We start from the raw sequence: 22979 nt of genomic DNA on the forward strand, positions 1-22979 counted from the left end.
TCCCAGTTCACATAATCCAGAGGGTGGGCATCAGGTATGCAGAGACAGCAAATTTTGACATTTTAGTATCAAATATAGTTAGAAAAATAAAAGACCAGAATTAGAGTATCAGGATAAACCATGTGGGCACATAAAAGTAAATGTGTATATTTATCCATAGATAAGCAGGGAGTATGAAATAGCACGTGTCTGTGGTTAAAGCACAGTTGCTTAAGAGATGTATTAAAATAGTTACCTAAATAGACCCTTAACTTAGCAGAGAAGTTCAAGAAATCTTAAGTAGAGAAAGCTGGTCGCCATGAATGAATGCCAGAGTTTTCACTGGCCACAAGTTTATAAAGCCGTCAAATGAGCGTGGAGCCCATACACCACTAGGTCCTGTGACGTGTGACCTGCCTTGTGTTTGTCAGCAAGTACCACGTGTTTGCTCTTCCTCCAAATGATTTAGTTTCAATGAAGACACATAACTGACCATTCATATTTTGACAAGGAAACATAGGAGTCCATGTAGATTTGGGGCTCTGTGATGTGAAATTTTAAATTCACTGTGATCATTCAATGAGCTAGCAGCCTTTTGTTTTTAAAAATGACATTATGCATCAGTAGATCTTGCCTTCTGGGATTCAACGCTTATATCAATAAAGTAAAAAAGGGCTTTGTTCCTTTGTTTTTGTTTTTCAGGTATATTAAAGGGGGAGTTTGGGCCCTTTATTTAAAGTCAAAGTAAATTCTTAATTAAGCAAATGTATACTTTGTGCCTGAACTAGTAGCCTTCATTCCTAATTGTTGTGTGATAGCAGTAGTTTTAAAAGTTCTTCTCTTCTTGTATCTGGTAGCTCATTACTTTCTTCTCACCTTCTTCCCTTTCCCTCTACCCACCATGCCCCATCTCCAAATGCTCCTCCTGGGCACTAGAAGTCCAGCTCATCTACCACCACTGGGGAAAAGATCACAAAGGTATACGAGTTGGGGAATGAGCCCGAGAGGAAGCTATGGGTCGACCGATACCTCACCTTCATGGAGGAGAGAGGCTCCCCGGTCTCAAGCCTGCCTGCAGTGGGCAAGAAGCCCTTGGACCTGTTCCGGCTCTATGTCTGCGTTAAAGAGATTGGAGGTCTGGCACAGGTAGGAATGAATGAGCGAGTGAATAAGGAGACATTACAGATAAGCTCATACAGCAGCTCTCTGAATATACAGGGTCAAATTCTCTTCTCACAAAGAAAAAGCTAAGCCTCTGGGAAGGTCACCTTAACTGGGATCCGTGTTTGTGTGCTGCAGGGGCAGAGCACTGGGGACCAGGGACCGAGATCTGCCGCCCACTCGCAGAGTGACCTCAGTAGGTCCTTTACATGGGCCTCAATCCTCACCTATAAAATGTGACATTTGGGCTGGATTTTTCATTAGGGTCCCTGACAGCTCAAGAATCCTGTGGAATCTGTCAGAATTTCATAGTAAATAGAAATGTTTTGCAAGTAACTGAATTGTCTGGATCAGATATAAATCAGATTCACTGTTTCCTTCTTTCCAGAGCAGTTCAGCAAGAAAGATGGGTCAGACCTGTAAGACCATGTTCAGGCAACCTGGGTGATGAGAGAGGCTGTGCTGTCCCTTTTTCACAAGGCTGGGTCTAGCGTGGGCAGGAGGGGCACCTGGGGGCTGTGCACTTGCGCCTTCAGTTTTGTGCCCTAGAGACCACGCTTTCCTCACCCTAGTCTCAGCCCTGTTTTCAGCACTGGGTCTAGTTTGTGTCCACATCCCAAAGTAGAGTCGGGGAAAGGGTCCTGAGGAGTGAGTGCCCGCTACATGCTGGGCACCGTGCTTTTTCTTGTCACTTCTTTCTCAACACGCATAGAATGCAGGGTCATCAGCCTTAAAGAAGAGACGTAACAAAATAAAGTCCAGCCTTCCCTTGGGATCCATGGGGCTTGGTTCTGGGACTCCCAAGGACACCAGAGTCCACAGAGCTCGAGTCCTTTATCTATATAACCTACGCACAACCGCCTATATCTCTAAATCATCTCTAGATTACTTAAAATAGCCAATACAATGTAATGGTATGTAAATAGTTGCCGGTACAAATTCAAGTGTTGCTTTATGGAACTTTCAGGAATTTTTTTTCCCCCGAATACTTTCAGTCCGCAGTTGTTTGAATTTACAAATGAGGAACCTAGGGACACAGAAGGCCAACTGTCCAGTAATGTTGTGGCCCAGGGGTTCTCAGAGTCAGTGGTAGGGCCAAGTCTGTCTGATTCCAAGACGCACGCCCTTTCATCAGCCTCAGACCTCGCTGTTCCTGAGCATCACCTGGGAGCATTTAAAAGCTGCCAGTTCTGGGCTCCCACCCAGATCAGTGAAAGGAGCCACTCCAGGCCCCAGGTGCTGCAGGCCTCACTATCCAGCGGCAGATCAGCTAATCCACAGGTATCACTGAGGGCCCACCTGGTCCCAGTGCTGCACAGCTGTGGGGCTGCAGGAGAGGCCTTTGTTCTCAGCCCTCCATGGGGTGCCTCCTCCTGCCTGGGACCGGAGACCTACAACAAGCAATTAGAGCTTGTCTCAAGGCTCTGCCAAATCAGGTGGTAAATCACAGGATACAGACCAGGTGTGAGTGGTGGTCAGTGAAGAGAAAGGTCAGGATACACACCTCTCTCCTACACTTAAATCCCCTGACCTTCCCCATCTACACCTAGACACCCCTGATGCTTCCCCTCTGGGCATAGACTCCTCTGACCTTCCTCCTGAACCTAGACCCCCTGGCGCAGATTTTGTAGAATCCCCAGGATGCTAAACAGTTGGGTTTCGCCCATCTCAGAAGCGCAGGCATTGGCTGGCACCTCACTTTGACTCTCAGCAGCGTGTATTCCTGAGTTGGGTCTGTGAGCAAGACTGCTGGCTTAGCTAAAACAGTTGCTTGAATGTAGCTGTGACTCACAGCGGTGAGCCCCCTCGTGGCACTGTCGCTCACACCCCATCTTGAGCTCTACCTGCTGACTATCAGGTGTGGCTGGGACAGGTGCTGCAGCTACGGAGAGATCCACTCAAAGCCTTGCTTTCCGGGATGTCCCAGGCAGTGCTCTGGTTACCATTTCTGAAGCAATCACAGGCCTGCTTGTTGCAGCCTGGCATTAAGTACCAAAAATGGCATTAAGCATTCCCAAGAGTATTCTGTGGTTTTATCATGCACCATTTAGTACTAAGTACGAACATAAAGAGCTTTGTGAGAAAGTTTGAATCAAAAAATGGAACATTTCATTAAAAGTCATTGCCCCTTAACCCATGCTACTTAACAGGACACATCTAAAGGCAAAATATTCCCCACCTGTTTGCAGGCCTTCGTGTTTCCTTCATGTGTTCACCTCATGGAACTCTGTTCCCATGTGGGAATCACAGAAGTTAAAATAATGCTTAAAATCCTTATGTAGCATTTGGGGATTTCTCTCCTTTTTTCTCTTCTCTTCCTGCAGTTGTATTCTCTCCAGCCTAAGTGTAAATGGCAACACTGGAGAGTCCTGTGCCCTTCTCAGTCCCACAGGTGCTGCCGGGTCAGCTACCTGGTGGCTCCACAGCTCAGACAGGGCTGATGGCTTGTGCCGGGCTTTTAAGTTGGGGTCATTTGGTTGAGGCTTCATTCACCACGAGGAAGCCTCATGTGAGAGGAAGGGCGTGGGCTGGAATTATAGCCTCTTTCTGGGAGCTTGGGGGCTGTTTGAAGGAGACATTGTTTTTCATTTTAAGGCTTAAACACTTAAATTGCAAAATAGTTCTGTTATTGCTTTTTAAATTAGTTTTTAGACGTGCTTTAAAAAAAATAAATAAGAGGTGGGATGGGTAGAGTGGAGAGGGTACATTTGCTCAGAGATAAATCTCCGGCCCTGAGCAGCTCCAACCCTGGAAGACTGCGAGGCATTAGAAGATGCACCAGGCAGAAGAATCTCCACCAGCAGTGCTCTTTATGTAGCTATCAGCAGGTTTCCTTAATGGTTTTGTAACTGTAAATGCTGTCTGTGCACTACTGAGTCGGAGTAATGAGCATTAGTTAAAAGAGGCAAATGAAAAAAAAAAAAAAAAGTAAACCAAGACATTAAGTGCTTTTTTTGTCTCCTGGCTTTAAACAAGCCACTTTGCTGCAAACCAATGATCCTGCCATTTTTTCTTGCTAGGTTAATAAAAACAAGAAGTGGCGTGAGCTGGCAACCAACCTAAATGTTGGCACTTCGAGCAGTGCAGCAAGCTCCCTGAAGAAGCAGTATATTCAGTACCTGTTTGCCTTTGAGTGCAAGATTGAGCGAGGGGAGGAGCCCCCGCCGGAAGTCTTCAGCACGGGAGACACCAAGAAGCAGCCCAAGCTCCAGCCGCCATCTCCTGGTAAGTGGGAGCACTGCAGCTGCCGCCCAGGGCCCGCGCCCGCCGGCAGGCAGCCCCGCCGGCGCTGAGAAGGCCACTCCCTGGTAGAGTGGGCCGGGAGCAGACGGGGATCTGAGAGATGAAGGCGCGTTTGGTTTTGCCTGGTGTGTTTACTTGCTCCCCCGCCGTTGGCAGTCCTTAAGGGAAGAGAGTAAAACTCGGGATGTTGCCCAGATTTCTGGTCAGCACTTTGAAGGCACCATTCTTTTGCTTTACTTTTTTTAAGTCAATGTTCACTTTGGAATTCTGACCTGTATACCTTTATTCCTTATACAAGCATTTTAAAAGAGCCCATCTAAATGTCAAAATAAGTCTCCCCAGTAACCTGTGCAAATACTCTGGCACCCCTGCAGTGCCGCCCTGCACACTTAACAGCCCTCTTCCGCCAGCCCCGCCTCTGGCAGCGGCCCTCTGATTCCTACCGTTAGCAAAATAAAATTTGGACTTAGCTTGTAAGTTCTCACTTGTAGGGAATTCAGCCAACTGTCATGATAAAGGTCTATCTTTTTCTAAGAAAGAGTCCAGTTAGCTTTGACCTAGAGGTCAAGAATCTTAGGAAAATGCTACTTAGGAATAATGGCGATTCACCTAGCTTCTCATAAGCAAAATCTAATTAATGATACCTGCCTTCTCCCCTACCTCTTCACTCGACTGGTGGAGACCCTCCCATTCTTTCGGCTCTCCTGCTAGCCTTTGTTCTACCTGTTAGTGTTTCAAATTTGAAATTACTAAATCATTATATTCTGATAAATACAATATTAGAGATGGGAAGAAACTTGCATCATCCTTAGCTCTAGGTGGTAACTTCTCTCAAATCTGGTCATTCTGTTTTCTGCCGTCTATTTCTGGCCATGTCCAAGCCCTGCTGGTGGACCAAGTGATGGCCCTAACTTACTCACCTGCATACAAGGTGGGGCTGACTAGAGCTGCCACTGCCCCCACCCCGCCCCAGAGCAGGCTTGTTCTGCCGTCAAGTGATCATAGATGATTGCCACTGTTTCTTGAGCACTTAGGGTGTGCCGGGTACTTTTCTAAGTGCTTTATCATTTAATCTTCATATTAGCCTTGTTATTCACTGTTCTAAAATCCCCGAGAAAACTAAGGCACATAAAATCTAAGTAACAAGCTCACAGTCATGTCGCTAGTGTGTGGAAAAGCTGGACTTTGATACCAGACATCTCGCTCTAGTGTTACACCCTGTCCCTATCACACTCCGGCCTGTGTTTAAAGTAGCTTTGTAACTTGTAACGGGTAAACTCTTTATGCATACAAGGTATCTCTGAGCCAAAGAAAGGAGTTGTTTCTCCTTTAATTATTTCCTCTAGTGGATATCTGGATGGCAACGCTAATATCTAAGGCCAGTAATCAAGGGATCTCCCATAAATACTTTTTAGGCCCAAGGTACACTTGTAGTGAGCATACCTAGGTATAGATCTGTTGGTTCTAAACACAAGTAGAAGTCCTCCTCTCTAAGCCCACCCTTACAGACTCACAGCCTTTGCCTGTTAGAGATGGGAAGGTGTACTTTAAAAACTGTGAAATCTAATTTTTAAAATCTCACAACATTACATTCAGTTCACAGAGTAAAATAAACTGCCTGTGAACAGCTCTGAAACTATTTTTTACAAAATAAAACCCCAGTGGGGTGTAGGGACCAAAGTGGCAATGTCTGCAAAGATCTAAAGGTGGATTTTATTTGCCAGGAAAGAACTCGTGTCGCCGAATGGTCCGCACCTCTGTGTGGAGAATAGCTCCCCCAGTGCGCATCAGCTTCAGCACACGGAGTCCTGCTGAGGTACAGATGCTTCACAAAGTGCAGGGCCTATTCTCTTAACAGTCGGCTCTTTTCTTTCCCCCCTTTTTTTAAACTACCATTTTTAAGGCAACATTATCGCTTTAACGACACAAAAGAGCTTGGATTGCAGATGCACTTCTGATAATACGTTCTTCTCCGTGGTCCAAATGGAGCCCTAGTCCTGTGAAACAGGAAGCAGGGGGAAGGCTTCCTGGATTTGGCCATTCGGCCAGGGCGCTGCCTGGAAGGCACCATGCGGGGCGCAGGGGCCAGCATGCTTGGCTTACGTGTTCTGCACGTTGCTCAGCAAGAGAGACGGACACACGGGCTGGTCAGTGGGGCAGTGAGTAACAGGCCTCTGAGCAAAAGCCAGGTGTTTCCTCCAGCATCTGTGAATCAGTGACCTCTTTGATTCCAGAACTATCAGTAAGGAAAATGTCTCTGAGACTTTTTTACTATCAGAGAAGGAACACAAATTATTCCCAATCATTTGCCATGTCAGGGCCTCATATACTGCAAAAACTTTTTAAACTAACTTTCAGCCAAAGTTTGTGTTCTTTGACGTCAGTTTTTTCCCAGAACATAACTGGTTTTTATTCCTTAACAGCATATCCAGGCAAACAAAAAGATCCCTGAGAAGCACTCCAGATGGTTTTTCAAATGGTCATTCTGAACCAACTTAAATCCTAAGTGCTAATGACTTAGCATTCTAAGTCATCCATCTGTATTCCAGTTTTTTTTTTCAATAGAGAACTAATGTTTTATGTTACTTAGATCTTTTTTTCATTTCTCAGTTTTATTAGGTAGAGTTGTTACAGTTTGACTGCACATATACAATATATTGCATGTAAATACATTACACAATATACTGCATGTATTTTTAAAATTTACATATATATATATACATATATATATATATATATATACATACTGTTCATTGTTTCTGAGAATGTTTAGAGCTTTAGCTTTTTAAACTTACATAATTATCAAAGGAGTAAAACCAACCACAAAATAAGAATTAATTCAAAAAGATGCATACACCCCACTATTAACAACATTATTTATAATTGCCAAGATATGGAAGCATCCTAAGTGCACATCAGTAGATGAATGGATAAAGAAGATGCAGCATAGATAAGTAATGGATGTATTCCAGTTTTGATTTGATGTGGTTGATAGGGCTCTGAAATTCAATCCTGTCAGCCCCATAGCCCTGGGGGCTGCACCCCAATCCTCACTGTTGAGTGGCGTGTGGCTTCTCAGGCCAGAGATCCAGGTGTGTCTTCCAGGGGGACTGAGAACAAGTCAGGGAAAAGAAGGCTCCTCAGAGAAACCTGAGCAAGGCCTGGGGTAGGCTGTGTCTCTGAGGTGCCTGTGGGGATCTTATTATAATCTATAATAGACTGTAAAAGTGTGTGGAGTTCTAATGAAGAGCTGCCTCAAAGCTGGAGTAGGGGTGGGGCTGGGCAGGGACCGGCCTGGAGGGGTGGGGGGAGGTGGCAGGAAGCTCCACGCATTCAATTAGTAAGTCTGTAACCAAAAACCCATCCATCTTTGCTGGCAGGTGGCTGACTGCATTTCTATTATTAGCTGACAGGTGATGTCACAGAGCCTGTGTGGATCCAACTAGGGAATCCTCAGTGGAAGATAAATGAGAAAGGGGCTCGGGTTATAAACAAAGGTGCCCTCTGGGTGACCTCCAGTCGCTGTAGACCTGGGACATATCAGCTATTCCTCCTCTCCCCACCCTCCTTCCCGCAACCCCAGCCAGCACCCGGGCACCAGGTTCATGCTGTGTAAATTATCTTCCCAGCCAGGAGTCTGGCTGTACAGTCTGAAGTGTGTGAATGTACTTAACCTTCAGTAACCTTTCCATTGTTTACTTTCGAGTATACATTTGTAGCTTCTGGCAAAAGGTAGGGATATCCTAGAGAGCCAGCCTCCTCTATTAACGGAACTTCAAGAGGTTACATTCATTTTTTTTTCTCTCCTGAAAGGAAAGGAAAAAACACTGGCAAGAGGGGAGAATTTTTCCTTTTTTTTTTTTTTAATTAGCTGTAAATGTGAATACTTGTAAATAAGGGTCATTCTGAAATCACAGCCTTGTGAGCCATGTTTCCAAGGAAGCTGTACAGGCTGCTGTGCAGTCTGGTTCTTGATTTAAGAAGCCGGTTACTTCTCCTGCCACCTCTCTGGGTGGTCACGTGTGTTGGGTTAGCCTTACATATTTGTAAAAGACTCTACTTTTCTCTTTTATTATATCTGCTTTTAAATTTGCATTTCCAGGGTTTCACCGGAGTTTGGTTTATAAGCATGAGTTGGTAGGTTTTTATTTTAAGGTGTCTACATCTAAGAAGATACCTGCGTTTAACATCAGTCTTCCTGGCATCTCTGAGAATGTCCTGAGTCACTTAGCCCTAGGCGCCCAGGAGGGACGGTTGTGGAATGTCCTCCTTGCTGGCCAGTTATCAGCACTGTTGCTGACCAGGCCAGGAACAGCAGCCCTGATCTCACTAGAGATGCCTGGGCTCAGCTGAGGCTTCTGAGTAGAAGCAATAGACTCATTTCCATTTCTCACTCCTTTGTAACACACTCTGGTCTCCAGTGATTTGTGTAACTCAGCCTCCTCTAAAGTAAAATGTGGGGTGGTGGTGATTGTAGTGAGCCTTTGGAACTTCATGGCTGAGGAGCTATAGATAATAGTCTATGCAGTGTTACGGTTTACAGGCAGCTAGTAATTCTGCTTGTTAACAGTTCTGAAAGTATTTACTGTAAACTGTATGAGGGCAGGAATTTTGTCTTTTTTGTCGGTGGGTGCATCCGGCTGTAGGAGAGCCTGCAGTAGAGCAGCACATTATTCACTCAGTACTTGTTTAGTTAGTGAATAAAACCAGTATCTATGAACACCTAACATGCTGAGGACTGTGATCAGTGATAAGGCAAGAGCCATTAAATACATGTTTTTCCTAGAAAGTGGGGTTAAATTTTTTTTTTCAAGAATCCCACTTAAGTTTTAAAAAGATCTGCTCAATTCTGAGCTGTTATTATAATATAATTATAGTTAAAGGCCAAGTCTTATAACTCTGATAATGACATTAAAGATCTCCAAACCAACATGACTTGTGTTATATAAATAACAAATACGATTTCATGACAGAACATAGACACATTCAGACGTTGAGAAGGTGTTGCAGTGATATGAGGCATATTAGTAGTTTGTATCATTGCTTTACAACTGAAACGTTTCTCATTGCCTAAGACCCAGGTTAATTTTCCTAATTTTTTTCTAAAACAGCACAATAGTCCATCAAATTGATACACCAAAATTTTCTTTCCATTTTTTCTTATTCTCAGACTTTTAGGTCATCTCCATTATAAACAACACTGAAATAAACGTTTTTCTGCCTAAAGCCTCCTTTATATTAGATTATTTTCTTGGGATAAATACCCCGTCAAAAGTATATGTTTCATGGCTCACATATGAAGTGTGTTGCCAAATAGTTTAGTAAAAAAACTTTACTAATTTTCACTATAAACAATGTAAGAGCAATTAATTTTACTATAGTGTTACCAGCAATAGATATTGTTACTATTTCTAAATAAGATGGTATCTTATTTTCTTTCCTTTTTTTAAAAAAATAACTATCAAGGATGCGCTTACTTGATAACCTCTAGTTTTCCTCCATTTTTTCATGATGCTACTACTATCAGCTAACTCAGGATCCCTGCAAGGTCCACAGACGCCCCAGTCAACTGGCAGTAATTCAATGGCAGAGGTTCCAGGTGACCTGAAGCCACCCACACCAGCCTCCACCCCTCATGGACAGATGACCCCAATGCAAGGTGGAAGGTACGTTCAAAGATCTCTGTGATACCACAATAAAGATGTTTTTAAAAAAAATCTCCGTGAGCTGTACAAAAATCAGATTTGTCCATCTTGGAATTTTCTAGAGCAGACTTTGCAGAGAGAGGACATGTTCTCTAGTGAGTTTTTAAATATTGATTACCACTGTTTACATCCACGACATTTATTTTGGAGGGTTTTTTGCATGTACAGGTTTCAAGATCGGCTTATTTTCTAAATAAGTGTTTGGAGGAGATTAATGCTCTGTCGTTAAGCTTTCCCGTCTCTCTTCTCATCAGAAGCAGCACCGTCAGTGTCCACGACCCATTCTCAGACGCAAGTGAGTCATCGTTCCCAAAACGCAACTCCATGACCCCGAGTGCCCCATACCAGCAGGGCATGAGCATGCCAGACGTGATGGGCAGGATGCCCTATGAGCCCAACAAGGACCCCTTTGGAGGAATGAGAAAAGGTAAATGCTCGGGGCCTCTGTGCAGGCTTGGTCCAGAGGGCATTCCTCTGTCTGCCATCCCATGAGTCACTGATCCTTTCAAGACGTACTTGGGTCTCAGCTTGCCAGCCTACTAAATCTCTGGCCTTGGAGAAAGTACTTAGCATCTCTGTGCCTCAGTTTCCTCATCTAGGAATTGGGATAGTAATGAATGGGTCACGAGGATTGAGTTAATGCACATAAATACAGCCCGTAGAAAGTGACCATATCCTAAGCGAATGTGCTCTCAGTCCTGCCTCCCGTCGGTGTCATTGTTGTCACATGGCGTGAGCTGAGCAGGGGGCTGGGGGCTGGGTAGTATGTCGGTATATCTGACAGTCCCTCATGGAGTTGACCGTCTACAAACAAACGAAAAATAAGTTAAACCACTTACATATGATTAAAGATTGTGGTTGATGGAAGAAAGGAAACAAAAAGGAAAAAAGGACATGATGTTGGGTGGGGACACTGTGGAGAGGGCCATCACCTTAGAGAGGGTGACCAGGAGGGGTGGGCTCTGAGGAGAGGCCAGTATCTGCTGAGACCTGGGGAACAAGGAGTCAGAGAGGAGTAAGGGGCTGAGGAGGCTGAGGCAGGCGTGAGGCCGGTGTGTGGGAAGAGGTGGAAGGCTTCTGTGGCATGATGAGCAGAGGGCAGGCTGAGCGCCTCGAGGCTGATGGGGCCAGAGCTTCTCAACCTTTGGAGGCATGCTGATGAGGTTGGGTTTTTACCATAGCTGAAGGATGTTACCCAGGAAGCGAGGTGACTGGGTTTTTTATTAAAAATAAATGAGTAAATAACTGGACACTTATGGAGAATGTAGCAGAGAGAGGTGAGGGTAGAGTTGAGGAGACCACTGTCATAGTCCAGGGAGAGGTGATGGTTTAGAGTCAGACCCTGGCAGAGAGAGAGAAGTGGAACCACTCATTATATGTTTGGGGGTAGAAACAATAGGACCGACGTGCTGATGGACTGAACAAGGGGGTTAGGGAAGAAGGACTAAGTGATGGTGACTGAGAACATGGTGATGTTACCGCCTTGGGTGTAGACACCTGGGAAATGAACAAGATAGAGAAGGAAATCCAGCGTTGACTGGTGGATATGTCCAGGTGGTAAGTGGTAGGGTGTATGTCTGGAGCTGGGCAGCGCATTGGAATTAGGTGCAATCTAGGAGACTAAGCAGAGAAGTGGTATTGACCACTGTAGGACGGGTGAGATCACCGAGAGAGTTGTCACTGATACTAGCAAGCACCTGGGGTGGTTTTTCCCTCCATGCTCAGCCCTGAGACTGTAGCCACCTAAGCCGCTGCCCTATGAACTCCTCCGATGGCATGCAGGCTCCACGTGCCGTTGACACGCTTCCAGATCCATTTGGGTCCTGTGAAACTGAGTCGTGATAGCAACATTTTCATAATATTGAATAATATTTTTATGGAAGTACTTATTTTGGGATCCCTTTCATAATAGTACTTTTGCTGTATTCAGAGGTTTGGGGGACATGAATTTCTTGATATACTGTCTTGAGTAGAGAGAAGCGTTAAGGTCCAAAGCCTTGGTTTTCACAAGTATTACAGAGCAATGAAAAATAAAAATGAATAATCTCCAAATTTTAAATGTCGGGCATATTACCATTTTAATTAACAAATGAGGTTGTATTTCATCTATATTTCAACATGTTATACAAAGCAAGGTAATCTATAATTTTTCCTTTCAAGAAGTTTCAAAGCTGCTTATTTCAGGTGTAAAGATTTTGCAGACTATGCAATAAGTCCCTAAGTCAGAAACTCAGAAGCTCTGTGAATGTTGGAGTTAGCCGCTTTTCTTAGTGGTATGAGATGCTGGAAAGAACATGGTTTAGTGCTTTGGTGGTTGTATAACATTTTTAGACTCCGAAAATATGACAGTAACATGGAATCTGGTTTCAAAAGTTACTGTGAACTATTCCAGTATTCAATCTATATGCTATATTGGACACCAAGAGTTCTATTTCTTTTGTTTCCTTATGCCTATAATTTTTTTATAATGAAAATAAATGTGGGGATGGAGAGGGGGGGACTGTGGATTACCTTGGCAGGTATTAGGTAGCTCTGTAATGTGTTTTCATCAACTGTGTAAATGATACAGTGGCTCAGAGGGAAGCTCTGTCTCACATTTCCCTAGGATGTTTCAGCTCACCTGCTACCTTACAATTCTAGTAGGTTTAGTACCAAGTGAAAGTAGATAAACAGAAAAGCCGCAGGACACAGATTTTCTTATAGCTCTATCCCCGTTACGATAAAGTTTTCCATTCCTCAGTTCCCCATATTCTGTCAGTGAACTTGGTGGTGCTCTGGTTTTTTCATTTAATGACCAACATGAGTGATACCATGCTGTGTGTTGTTGGTGCTCCTGCTACTGCTGTTGACCTGTCGTGTGGTGGTGGCGTGGATAAAAGAGCCTGATCTGACTCAGCCGCCCCGAGTAGCCCAGGCCCCACCTGTCTGCCTGCCTGCCTGCCCCACGCACTTGCTTAATTCATCACTGACTGAGGGGCTGACTAATTTCTTGTAAGTGAACAACAAATGAATATATTGTTTAACATAACAGTATATTTTGAATATTTATTAATGTCTATACACACAGTCCTACCTATTCTTAGTAATAGATCTGTTTTTCCATAATATTTTGCTATTACAATGATGCAGTGGTTATTGAAGTACAGCTGTTTTTTCACAGTTTTAAGAGTGCTTCTCTGAATTAGATCTCTAGAAGTAGAATAACCAAACCAAAGGATAAGAATCCTTTTTTAGTTTACTGAGTATCTTTTACTTTTGTTAACAAACTACCCCAAAAGTTAGCAGCTTTAACAACAGCATTTAATTACATCTCAGTCCTGTGGTGCATGGGGTGTCTCTTGGCTCCATGTGTGGTCGGCTGGGACTCCGAGGCAGCTGCTGTCATCTGAAGCCTGACTGAGAGCTTTTCTGGACATGGGATGTCACTTGAATGACCGGTGTCATCTGGAGGCTCTATTAGGAACTCAGCTGGAGCTGTTGGTGGGGGCCTCCTCCGTGGGGCCTTTCCATGGAGCTGCTTGGGGGCCTCGTGACATGGTAGATGGGTTCCAAGAAGGAGCATTCCAAGGGGACAGTCCTGCTTGCGCCCACTTACCGCCCTCTGCTGCATCACATTTGCCAGTGCCCCTGTGGGCAAAGCTGGTCATATGACTAAGCCCGGACTCACAGCAGATGGGGACTTCACAGGCTATGAATACCTGGAGATGTGCTTCTGTGGGGGTCACCAAAATACAGCCTACCATAGAAGCTGTTGACAAACATCATACCAATGTGATACTCATAACATGAGCATTTGTGTTCTACCATACTAAGGATAGTTATTATCAAGTCATTTTAATATTTGCTGATCAGATTGAGGGGAGGGAAAAGCCTCGTCATTTTTTAAACTTGAATTTCCTTAATTAGTGAAGTGTCACACATCTTTTCATATATTGATTGGCCATTCATTTGTCTTTTCCTATGAATGTCCATTGGTATGTTCACCTATTTTTTAATTTGATTGTCTTTTTCCTTATTGATTTTTAAGAACTCTTTATGTTAGGGAATTAAGCTACTTAACTTTAATTATCCCACTTATTTCTATCTCTGTTTTTACTTCTGTAAAGTGGAAAGTAACATCAAAACTGGCTCTACTGCAGGTTAATGTAAGATCATGTCAGATATAAAGTATGTGAAATCGCTTACAGAGCAAAATACACTCTACCAGTGTCAAGCCTCAGTATATGCTCCTCTCTGCCAGCCAAACAAATTTTATCAGCTCGCAAAATTTTAATCTGCTTTTATCTCACGGAACATAAAAGTAACCTTCTTAGGATGCAGGAGGGTGCTAGTAGTACTGGATGTCAATTAAGAAAAGTATTAAAATGTTTAATTTGCCTACAGGCTAGTTTCTGGGCTTGACCCAGTTTCCTTCAGGCTCTGAGTTGATGCTACTTTGCATGTTTGACCTAATTGACACTCTGCCCCGTGTTAGAAGTAGTTGTGTCTCATCCTGTCTTGAGCTGTTCTTAACTCCCTGCTGATTTTCTTCACCCTGATTTTGGAGTGAGTCGGTGGATGGGTTATGTTAAGGTTTTCAGTTTTTGGTTTTTTTTTTCTCTAAAAGGGAAGAGAACTAACTCTATAGATATTTTATCTCTTCCTTACAATCATTCCATGAGGTGATATTACCAACTTCATTTTGTAGATAAGGAATTAAACTCGGAAGCTCAGTAACTCATTTAAATAAGTATGGATCTGGGTTTGTGTTGTTTTGTATGTAACAAATACACTACAAACTTGCAGCTTAAAACATATACGTGTGCCTTCACAGTGGGTCCTCAGCTTTGGGTCTCAGCAGAACTCAAGCTGTCACCCAGGACTCCATCTCTTCTGAGCTCGTTCAAGTTGTGGAATTCGGTTCCTTGCCGGTTGTAGAACTGGGGTCCTGTTCTCTTGTTGGCTGTCATCTGGGCCTTCTCTGCTCCCAAGAGGCGCCTTCCTAACATGCGGGCCTCTTGCCGCCAGCCACACACCGCTGCTTCAAGGCTCAAGGCCAGCGGGAGGGAGCTGCTCGCCTCTAGAAGCCAATTTAAAGGGCCCATGTGGGTGCTCTCCCTTTCAGTTAACTCAGCCAGCTGATTAGTGACTTTAATCACAGTTGTGAAATCCCTTTTACCGTGTGATATAGCATAATCCTGGGAGTGATACCCCATCACAGGCATAGGTTCTAGCCACACTCAAAGGGACCCACTCATACAAGGTGTGCACATGGCAGGCGGGGGGAGGCAGGGGCCTTGGGGGGGTCCATCTTAGCATCTTCTCCAGCAGGGTCCATCTTAACTTCAGACGTTGTGCTCTTCCGTTGGTTTTGTCGTCTGTCATATTAAGGATAACAGAAATGACAAGAAAGGAATATTTGGGCCCTTTGGCTTTTGAAAGTGCTTAATGTCTTGTCTGTTACTGAAAATATTGCAGTGCCTGGAAGTAGTGAGCCGTTCATGACGCAAGGACAGATGGCCACCAGCAGCATGCAGGACATGTACAACCAAAGTCCGTCTGGAGCGATGTCAAGCCTGGGCCTGGGGCAGCGGCAGCAGCAGCAGTTCCCCTACGGAGCCAGCTACGATCGAAGGTGAGTGTCTCCTGCTGTGAAGATGAGATGATTTACTGCAAACTGTGCTCTCCTCACACACATTTCTGAGCCCTGGCCACTGATGGCAACACTAGTGTCTGCTTTCCTGCTGGAGTGTCAGGTGGCTGCCTTCAGTCAACAACTGGGGAGAAGGCCTTTGTCCCCAGGCCCCAAGTACAGCTGTGTTTTTATTACTGGGTGCCCAAAAGCATAGATTAGAAATATGCCAGGGCTGGGCTGGCCATGGCAAGAGGCTTCTCCCTAAGAGTGCAGAGCCACGGTCATCCTAGTCACTGTCACCACGCCGAGACCGCCGCCTCCAGCTTCCATGCGTGGCTCCTCTCGTGACCTGCAGCCCCTGCCTTTCTGCCAGAGGGCGAGGCCTGGGCACTGGTGCCACCGTGGGCTGCCGGCAGACTCAGGTGGTGGTGAGTTCTCGGTAGGGTCTTCCAGGCATTGCTTTTTCAGATGTTTCCACTGTCCTATGAACTGTCAAAACAGAGAGAGAATACTTTGCCCCTTAATAAGCTTCTCCAAGAGAAGCCACAGCAGGTTTTTTTTTTTCCCAGGATACTTTTTTTCAGAATAGCATCTTGATATTAAAATGGCAAGTTAGGTTGTATTACTGGCCTGGAATATTTTAATAAGATAGAAAGTAAGTCATTGAAATGTCTCTAAGGGGTAACAGCAAGCTGCTTCCTAACATAGTGGCTTAGATTGGACTTATTCTTGTGAAGAAGGCCCCTGACCTTAGTCCTGCCCATGGAAGCCCATTCCCCTGGTTGGCATGTTCGTTACCTCCCTAATGGAGAAGTGCTCAGAAACAAAGCCTTCAGTTTAATTTGATTTTTAAAGGAAACCAGTGGAGCCACAACAGGAGGCCCTCTTTCTAACCGCAGCCGCATGGGCAGGCCTTAGGGCAGGCGTGGTTTCCATCATCTCCCTCGGAATCCCATGTGCCGGGGCCTCCGTCAGGCCTCTCCTCAGTCCACATGCCGGGGATATAGGGACGGTTAATGAAGTGGCCCTGGTTTAACACAGAGGGGGGAAAAACTTTTGAAAAAAATCACTGTTTTACCAAATAAAGTTTCTTTCCTTCATTTTCTGTGAGCTTGGTTCTTGAGCTACATAGCATCATATGCTCGAAGTGATACAGTACTTTTTAACAGTGACTCAAGAATCTTGTAATTCTGAGCCTGGCTATCAGTGAGGGTTTATCTGTGAAATCTGCACTGGTCGGTTAACTGTTGTGTCATGTGTGGTGTACCGGGTCAAGGATTTTACTAGGATTTGGATTGTTTTTGAGGGTCCAGGAAAGGCTTTTGGTGAAGTAGGAGTGAGGGGTGGGCTGATGAGATTAAAAGGCAGACAGTCTTCCTGAGACGTATTTTCTTAAAGGAACCCAAGCAGGTGCACCTACCTGTTTCCTCTAGAATGCTGCCTCCAACATTGCACAGCCTGGGTTTGAAAGCCACCTTGGCTTTAGGGTCTACCTCATTAAGTTTTCTCTTCTGAAAAGTGTTACTTGTTCAGCTTAAATTTCATCCATGTCGATTATATTTCTTTCCTCCTAACTATAAAGCTTCTTCTAGCTATCGATGTCATTAGCAAAAGCTTCCCCTATATCTGTTTTATAGGTGGTACTCTAAAAATTCATTTATTTTCTTTCTTAACTCTCGTTCCTTGACCAGTTTAGGAATATATTCAGTCTAAGTATTCTCTTTTTTACAAGATTCAATATACTAACTAAGCCAGTTTATTTTTTTTTTTTAATTTCAAATCTATGGCTCTTTTAAACATGCTATTTTTTATGATATTTATAATTTCTCAATATAAAACAAATGTATTGTTCATTCGCATTTTAAGAATTAATAGAAGTACATTTAAATCATCCCTGTTATTCTTTTCTGTAGCCTTCTAGGCTCATAGGACTTTGAAATTTTGAGTAGTTTGGTCTGTACTAACAGCATCATCTGGATTATTTTTGAAGTATCCCTTTAAAAACTTGAACTGTTTGTATTCATGACAAGAAAGTAGGAACATTTTCCATGACTGTATGTCAGTGTTCTGGTACTCCTAGAAGTACTGCTTGGCTCCTTCGGTTCTTCTGTTGTTTCTTGCCCTCATTAATACCTCACATCAGCATGTGTCATGCCTCCCTGGTCCCTCAGGATGGGCGGGGCCTCTCCCCAAAGGCAGAGGGTGCTGGCTCGTCCAGCGGGACTCCTCCCACCCACCAGCCAGGGGTTGGCAGTGCTCCCAGAGTGGGTGCCGCCACCCCTGCTGCTGCTGCTGCTGCTCAGAGTGCCTCTGTGGGGAGGGTGCAGTGAAGGAGAGACAGCCGTGGAGTTCCCAGAAATGGACTCTAATTTTCTCCCTTGGCCCGAGGTCCATGGTAAATGAAGTTTTCTTTGAATGCCTCACTCTAGGCATGAACCTTATGGGCAGCAGTACCCAGGCCAAGGCCCCCCCTCGGGACAGCCGCCATATGGAGGGCACCAGCCAGGCCTGTATCCACAGCAGACGGTGAGTTGGCGAGTGGGGTGCATCTCTACTTTCCGCTTAAAATTCAAACTCGTGTTACTTTTGAAGAGTTTTAGGAGGTGTAACAAAGAAGACAAGCATTTATCGAACAATCAGGTTATATTTGTTTATACTAAAAAATAACTGTTGGGGTTTTGAAATCAGCAAATTAGAAATAGCTCTTGAAAATATAGCATGTTTTAGAAAGTTTAAGACATTCATCGTTGTAAATAATAAGCCCAAGTTCAAGTATATGTTAAGCCTATGTCTCTTCTGTATACTATTGTATCAAATGACATTTTAGCACAGAAATTTGCCAGTATGTTTTAAAGAGGATATTTAGAAGAAACAACTTCAAGTATTATATATTAATAGTGAAAGTTGATTTGTTTTTAAGAATAAGATATTAACGATGGCGTATGTTGACCACACAGGACAGGCGTGTAGGTTTCTGCTGCTCATACACGGCACTCAGCTCGAGGTCTTAAAATGTGTGCGGCAACCTTGCAGTTTTCACACTAATGCAGAAGATTGCACAACATGCTGTGCTTTTCAGACCCAGGAATTTGCTGTTTCTAACCACCTTTTCATGCCTAACACCTCTTGTGAAATAGAAGGGATTTTAAACATTTTTTAAATTTTACTGGAGCATGTTTGTACAGTGACTTGTATTATCAAACCAACTGATCTTAAACAATTTTCAGTAAAGCGACAGAACACTAATCAACATATCAGCGTCCCCCTCACTCAGTCTCGTCAGGAGGTCACGTGTGCGAGCCCCCAGCATCCCCGGGGGGTGCTCAGAAACGGGCGGCGCCCAGCCCTGTCCTCTGAGGCAGGATTTCATGGAGAAGGTGACCTGGAGGAGCTGAAAGTTGGGGCGGGGGCCGGAGAATGTCAGGTGTCAGGGCAGCACAGGTCCAGTCTGAGAAGCCAGGCCCTGTGTGGAGGCTTTTCTGTAAAGTTAGCCCCAAGGAATCTGTTTACCCAGGAGCCCTTCAGGCTGGCCTCAGAATGCTCGGTCCATGCCAGCGGGGCCTCTCTCCCTCTCTGCCTACTGAAGGCTTCCACTGTGTCCCTAAGCCACTGCCTGTGTCATAGTCACCAAAGCCATGCTCTCCCAAACTGCAGCCCTGGAAAATACCAGGAGAGAAGGCTGTTTTTCCCCACAGAAAATGTCAAGCACATGAAAACAAACTGTGGAGGCTCCCTTCAGAGTACGTGACATGGTTTTATATAGCACTGAATGTAGTACATAAATTGTTAGTCCTCAGTTGTCGTGGGAGCGTCCCATATTCATTTTGAAGTGAACATTCCACCAAGTAATAACTGTTTTGCATAATCTGAGTGTGTGATTATACCTGTAAAAGCACATCAGTATGATTTGTCTTTATGTGACTTTTCAGAATTACAAGCGCCATATGGACGGCATGTACGGGCCTCCAGCCAAGCGCCACGAGGGGGACATGTACAGCGTGCAGTACGGTAGCCAGCAGCAGGAGCTGTACAACCAGTACGGGAGCTCCTACTCCGGGCCGGACAGGCGGCCCATCCAGGGGCAGTATCCCTACCCCTACAACAGAGAGAGGATGCAGGGCCCCGGGCAGATGCAGCCGCACGGGCTCCCGCCCCAGATGATGGGCGGCCCGATGCAGTCGTCCTCCAGCGAAGGGCCTCAGCAGAGCATGTGGGCGACACGCAACGATATGCCTTATCCATACCAGAACAGGCAGGGCCCCGGTGGTCCCGCACAGGCACCTCCTTATCCAGGCATGAACCGCACGGATGATATGATGGTACCTGATCAAAGGATGAATCACGAGAGCCAGTGGCCTTCTCACGTCAGCCAGCGTCAGCCTTATATGTCCTCCTCAGCCTCCCTGCAGCCCATCACACGCCCACCTCAGTCATCCTACCAGACGCCACCGTCACTGCCAAACCACATCTCCAGAGCGCCCAGCCCCGCCTCCTTCCAGCGCTCTCTGGAGAGTCGCATGTCTCCAAGCAAGTCCCCCTTCCTGCCCTCCATGAAGATGCAGAAGGTCATGCCCACCGTCCCCACGTCCCAGGTCACGGGGCCGCCCCCCCAGCCACCCCCAATCAGAAGGGAGATTACCTTTCCTCCTGGCTCTGTGGAAGCATCACAGCCAGTCTTGAAACAAAGGCGAAAGATTACCTCAAAAGATATCGGTAAGCGTTCCCCAGCCTCTGTTCCTGCAATGAATTCCTGTTGAGATCTAGAATTTAATTTTAGGCTAGACGTAGTTCCTTAATCTCAAAGGGCTGAAATTCTGAGACACCCAACTAGGATGTGTTTTGGTGCAGGAGCAGTAGTTGGAAGCCGCTCATCTGAATTAAGCAACGGTGCCAGAGAAGAGTGTGAGTTGAAATGGTATTTTTATGTATGAGTGTGACTTGTGGGAGAGGGTAGAGCTCCAGGTGAGAGACCAGGGATTCCTCCAGACCTCCTACTGTGTTCTGGGCTTAAAGATTTGACCTTAACCAAACACTTACTCTCTGCCACATATGTCTAACAGAACAGAGGCTGATGAGATGCTAGGGTGGCCTGAGAAAATTTGACGGCAAGCCACTCTGTAATTTTGGGAACAACATACAGACAGTGAGTTTCCCCAGGAAGAAATGGAAGCCGGACTGTGATATGTAGATTGATACATGATATGCGCTATGGAATTTCATACGCTGTGAAGGCTAGAACCAGTGTGATCCGTGCAGCGCTGCAGTGTCGGGCCGAGGGGCTCTCTCAGTTGAATGCTGATGTCGCTTGTTCATCCCATTTGGAATGTTCTGAATGCTAATTAGAGATCCAGAATATCTGGATGTACACAGAATTTTTCTGCATGACTTTTGAAGTACTTTTTTAACATAGCAAAGTTGCATAAAAAAAATTTTCCAAAAATCTCAAAATCGCTTGACTTGAAACCATTTGCAGTGATTAGAAAATTAAAGATATTAAGGGTGTTTTCAATCACTGGGCGTTATGGAGACAGACGGAGGGAGAAAAGTAAGGAAGAGACAGAGACACCGAGCATCATGTTATATATGGAAATGTGAGTGTAAAAATATACACATGTATTTGTGTGTATAGAGATGTATAAATAAATAAGTATATTTAAAGTTTTAAAAAGTTCTTAGTGAATGTATACCAGCCTAGGGAAACTTACGTTCCCTATTTTAAAATGAAAGTTTGCCTTTTCTATTACAAAAGTATTATGTGCCCATCTTAGAAAATTTGAAAGCTAAATGAAATTAAAATAAAGGTTGAAACCCGTGGCCCCTCGGGCAAATGAGATCACTGTTGGTGTCTGGCGTTGGCTGTGGTGAGCGCGGATAGCACAGGCTCGCTCATACCGTGTGCTTCCGCCGGTTTCCTGAGACGGCTTCCCTCGAAATTTCAGACACAGATGCACCTTCTCTCGTAGCCCCATCTCATGACAGATCATCCAAACCTTCCATCTCACTGGTCTGGCTTCGTCAGTAACAGGAATGGGGAAAACAAACTCCAGCACTTTTACTTCCCATCCTCTGGTTCAGACCAAGCTCCTGAAAAATCTGAAATATCAAAGTGCTGGTACTTGTCTGAGGGCAGCGCTCGGATGGAAGAGGATGGCACGGGAGAATGAAGACTTCGTATCTGAGAACCTGCTGCTCGGGAATTAAACTTTGCTTATGTTCTGCGTGTTGGCCAGCCTTCCGAACGCCACCTTGAGACATTTGTGAACAGAGCAGAAGAAGACAAACACAGAAAGGACTATTTGCGCTTAACCACTCCCACCTCTGTGTAGCCTGCAAAGCCAAAGGCTCTTCAGCAGCAGAAGTTTCTTAGTGTAGCTGTCACCTCCGACTGAAATCTGAAAAGACCATGTTTAACTGTCCCTCAGAACACTTGTTTAAAATCAGTATTTAACTTAACACTCTACTTCTTTTTCTTGTTCTTTTGTTATTTGCTATTCTTTCATACGTGGAGTTAGTATTAATCACAGCCTTGTTCTCTCCCATTTTTAGTTACTCCTGAGGCCTGGCGTGTGATGATGTCCCTTAAATCAGGTCTTTTGGCTGAAAGTACTTGGGCTTTGGACACTATTAACATTCTCCTGTATGATGACAGCACTGTCGCTACTTTCAACCTCTCCCAGGTAAGCCAGCACCGATCCAACCGAGGAACAGACGAGAACAACAGAATTAAGTAGTGCATAATGCTTAAGCTGATGCCTAATGTAGTCAGCACTCGCCAGCGAACATTTTTTATCATCGTAGTTGTCATAGACCAACATCAATCAATGTAGAGTTGTCTGTGAATTTCATCTAGAATAATTTATTTATTTAGTTTAAATGTACACATACCTATATTTTTCATAAGAAAGTGGTGACCTTGTGTGCACGTGTGTGTGTACACGTAAATGGAATAGACAATACTGATAAAATTAAATTGTTGTTCAGAATGAATACTAGCAGGCCAATGGGAATTAATCCAGATGTAACCAGTGTTGGCTATGCAGTAGATTGCAATGAGACATTACCCCGTTTTCCAGGGGGACCTAACATCTTTTAATTAAAAATAAATGTAAAGTTAAAAAGAATTTTATATTATAGAAGATGTACAGTGCATAGGTACAATAGAGAAGACAGGCCAAGGAACTCCCGTGGACCCATCATTCAGCTGCAGTGGTAATGAAGTCATGGCCAGACTTGTTTCTTGGTCTGTTCCCTCCCATTTCTGCCTCTCTCCAGGTTAT

The 22979-nt window shown here is 44.6% G+C and overlaps 1 protein-coding gene across 8 annotated transcripts in view; it reads left to right on the forward strand.

Annotated features, from left to right (window-relative positions):
- Nucleotides 1–22979, forward strand: part of ARID1B (AT-rich interaction domain 1B) — a 380200-nt gene that overhangs the window by 351309 nt on the left and 5912 nt on the right. For all 8 annotated transcript variants that reach the window (XM_032485245.1, XM_032485243.1, XM_032485241.1 and 5 more), the window contains 8 exons: nucleotides 916–1125; nucleotides 4161–4365; nucleotides 9911–10049; nucleotides 10343–10515; nucleotides 15546–15702; nucleotides 18132–18228; nucleotides 19632–20415; nucleotides 22249–22379. In XM_032485245.1, coding sequence (XP_032341136.1) covers nucleotides 916–1125; nucleotides 4161–4365; nucleotides 9911–10049; nucleotides 10343–10515; nucleotides 15546–15702; nucleotides 18132–18228; nucleotides 19632–20415; nucleotides 22249–22379 — 1896 coding nt within the window. The remainder of the gene's footprint in view (nucleotides 1–915; nucleotides 1126–4160; nucleotides 4366–9910; nucleotides 10050–10342; nucleotides 10516–15545; nucleotides 15703–18131; nucleotides 18229–19631; nucleotides 20416–22248; nucleotides 22380–22979) is intronic.

Source organism: Camelus ferus, chromosome 8, assembly GCF_009834535.1.
Source record: "Camelus ferus isolate YT-003-E chromosome 8, BCGSAC_Cfer_1.0, whole genome shotgun sequence".
NCBI lineage: Eukaryota > Metazoa > Chordata > Mammalia > Artiodactyla > Camelidae > Camelus > Camelus ferus.